The sequence below is a fragment of the Psammomys obesus genome, unplaced genomic scaffold (assembly GCF_907164565.1).
Source record: "Psammomys obesus unplaced genomic scaffold, mPsaObe1.curated_primary_1811, whole genome shotgun sequence".
Classification (NCBI taxonomy): Eukaryota; Metazoa; Chordata; class Mammalia; order Rodentia; family Muridae; genus Psammomys; species Psammomys obesus.
Genome location: NW_026593891.1, coordinates 1 through 3,378, shown reverse-complemented (window position 1 = coordinate 3,378; position 3,378 = coordinate 1). Strand labels below are relative to the sequence as shown.

Genomic DNA, 3,378 nt, shown 5'->3' with positions numbered 1-3,378 from the left:
AAAAATCAAGAGAATTTTTATTACCTCTTTAGGAGACATCATTTGAAAAGGCTATCTTAGTGATGTTACCTAGACATAATATGGCCTGCTAAGTCCCTCCTTTGCTTATTTTCAAATTATGTAGTCTCTATCTTACACTTTATACTCCATTACTTCATTCTTAAAAATTACTGGGGAAGTTATTAGCTATGTACACGCCAAATAGACCACATTATCTCTTCACCTGTGCAGTACACTTTGGAAATGCAGAAATGAAGCTCATAGTAAGCCCATTACATAAAGTTACTGGATATAGTGACACTTGGTCTAACTTTATACTCTACTGATTAATTTGTTTTAGAAGTGCTGGAAATCAAACCAGGGCTCCACACATACCAGGCAAGAGACAACTTTCCTTACCCCCAGACAAAGTGCCAATGGTATGGTTGTCGCCTCAAATACTGTGCACCGAGAAGCTCCAGAAAGTAGGGAGTTAATTTCTACTCCCATGTGTGAGCAGCATAGGATGGAACACTGCACAGGCCTTGGAAAATATCCTTCGCCACAATCGGGAAATACTTATCTTAGCTTCCATTTTTGACTGGTGATAAATTAGGAATTAGCTTTATTCAAACACTATGAGAAGAAATGCAGATAATGTAAATAGTTCAATATAAGTATTTTTTTTTTTGGAATTGGTGAAGTTATTTGGAATTTGTTTATCATTCATGAGCTTTCACCATGGTTAATCTTCTGAAATGGAGTCTTCATTATTTTACGAAAGTTTATTTCAGTATATATTTTGTTGCTTTTCTTTTGGAGAGGAGATTAATTACTAAAAGAGGCTTTAGATGACATATTTCCATTGCTACAGACCCGAAGAAGATGATCTTTCACATATACACTCAACATTCATGCAACAGTTTCACGTCCCCGAGATTCGTATTTTGAAGTGTGCTTTCGGTTTGAAGTATAATGAGCAGTAATGAAGTTTGGTGAATGCTGAAGCAGAAGCAGGCCTCAAAAGATGTTTAAAGTCAACATTTGATAATTACTAAGGTAATTACTAAGGATTTGAAAGTCTCAACTACTTTTGTGTAGTCCTAACCCCAGACTATCCATGTGTACAAGGAGAAAATGTATTGTGTGTGGTAATTAGTTCCCAACTAAATGCATGGTGAAGACAATGGGATGCTTTAAAGGTTGGACAATGTCTTGTCTAAGTCTTTTCTTTTTTTAAAGATTTGTTTATTTATTATTTATTTATACAGTATTCTGCCTGTATGTACGCCTGCATGCCAGAAGAGGGCACCAGATCTCATTATAGATGGTTATAAGCCACCATGTGGTTGCTGGGAATTGAACTCAGGACCTTTGGAAGAGCAGTCAGTGCTCTTAATCTCTGAGCCATCTCTCTAGCCTCTTGTCTAAGCTTTTCCCATCAGCCTTCTTTGGAACGTTTTGAGACAGAGTCTCACATAGTTCAGTTACCTGGTGCTGGGGATCAAACTCAGGATTTGTGTAAACCAGGCAAGCGCTCTAATAACTAACCTATGTTCCAAAAGTCATAGACTGTTACTTAGTGTCCAACCCCTTTGAAAACAAACTAAGTAACAATCTATGACTTTTATATGTTCAGTTTTATGTTACCATCACTTAAATGTACACAGAATTTTTGGCATATCTCAAAATTCCTATGAGAAGTCAGAGAACTGAACTTACCGGAGCGCAAGCATCTTCGTCTTTACTCTCATGGAAATCTATGGATGTTAATAACGAATCGTTTTTCTCACAGCTTTCTTGGTTAATGAGCATGTCTGCATAGTTGGGCTGAGGAAAGATGATGTGGCTTGTCTGGGAGCCTGAAGTGAGTGAGACTTCATGAGAATAGGTTTGTAGAAAAGCTTGTACCCCGTCGATGCCCACAAAATGTGACGGAGGTGCAGGAGTCAGTCCACCTATGGCGCCCTGGATCTGGCGAGACTTCTGCCAGCGTTGAAGTCTGAGTGCTAGGAGAACAATGACAAAGACAAGGAAGACACAGGAGACCACAGCCACTGCCGCCACCAGGTGAAGTGTGAGATCAGAATCCTCCGGTGCCTCAGGGGTCCTGATGCTGCTCAAGTCAGCCAACACTTCAGGGATGCTGTTAGCCACCGCCACAGTGAGAGTTACAGTGGCAGAGAGAGGGGGCTGGCCGTGGTCCTGCACAGCCATCACCAGGTTCTGCTTGAGGGCATCTCTGTCCAGCAGGGCCCGTGCAGTGCGCACCTCACCCGTGTGAAGCCCCACCGAGAAAAGCCCAGGTTCAGTGGCCTTGAGAAGGCGGTAGGACAGCCAGGCGTTCTGTCCTGAGTCTTTGTCCACTGCCACCACTTTGGTCACCAGGTATCCAGGCTCTGCAGAGCGGGGCGCCAGCTCCACACCAGTGGAACCATCTGTGGGGAAGCCAGGGTATAGAATCTCGGGTGTGTTGTCATTTTGATCCAACACAAACAAGCTCAGTGACACATTGCTGCTGAGCGGTGGGCTTCCGCTGTCGCTGGCAACAACCAATAGTTGCAAGTCTTGCATCTTCTCAAAGTCAAAAGATTGCAGTGCATACAGGACGCCAGTGTCTGAGTTGATGGAGATGTAAGAGGACAAAGGCACTCCTTGTACAGTGTCCTCAGACACAGAGTAGGTGACCTGGGCATTTTCCTGGCTGTCAGGGTCGTGTGCAGTCAATGAGATGATGGACGCGCCTCTCAGGTTGTTCTCTGGGATATAGGCTGTGTAGGAGGTATGAGGAAATCGAGGAGCATTGTCGTTAGTGTCTGCCACAATCAGGGTAATATGAGTTTCAGTAGACAGAGGTGGGGCTCCTAGATCTGAGGCCATCACTGTGATATTGTAGACAGAGACCTTTTCTCGGTCCAAGTGTTTCCATGTCACCAATCTATAATAATTATCTATTGACTTTTCTAATTTAAAAGGTAAGTTATCATGTGTGTAACAGACAACTTGGCCGTTCTTTCCAGAGTCTCGGTCATGCACATTCAAGAAGGCAATTACTGTACCAGGAGGAGAACTTTCCAATACTGGGTTAAACAAGGATGTAATGGTCACTTCTGGCCGATTGTCATTTACGTCTTCTACCATAATTATCACTTTGCTTCTCCCCAGAAGCGCCCCTATGTCTTCAGCCTGTATTTCCATCTCATACAATGAACATTCTTCATAGTCCAGATTCTTTGCTACTGTCATTTCTCCAGTGCTTTCATGAAGATGGAACAACAGCGACTGTTTTTCATTAATTTTCTGGAATTTATATGTCACTTTCCCATTGGCACCCTCATCCGGGTCGCTAGCTCTCACCGTGAGCAGCAGCGTGCCCGGGGCCACGTTCTCAAGGACTTT

General features: G+C 43.2%; 1 protein-coding gene across 1 annotated transcript; it reads right to left on the bottom strand.

Moving 5' to 3' along the window:
- Nucleotides 1-1,640: 1,640 nt before the first annotated feature.
- Nucleotides 1,641-3,372, bottom strand: LOC129684286 (protocadherin gamma-A8-like; the record flags this gene model as incomplete). Its single annotated transcript, XM_055617393.1, has 1 exon — nucleotides 1,641-3,372. A coding segment is annotated over one exon (1,689 nt), but the record flags the coding sequence as incomplete, so codon positions are not given.
- Nucleotides 3,373-3,378: the final 6 nt, after the last annotated feature.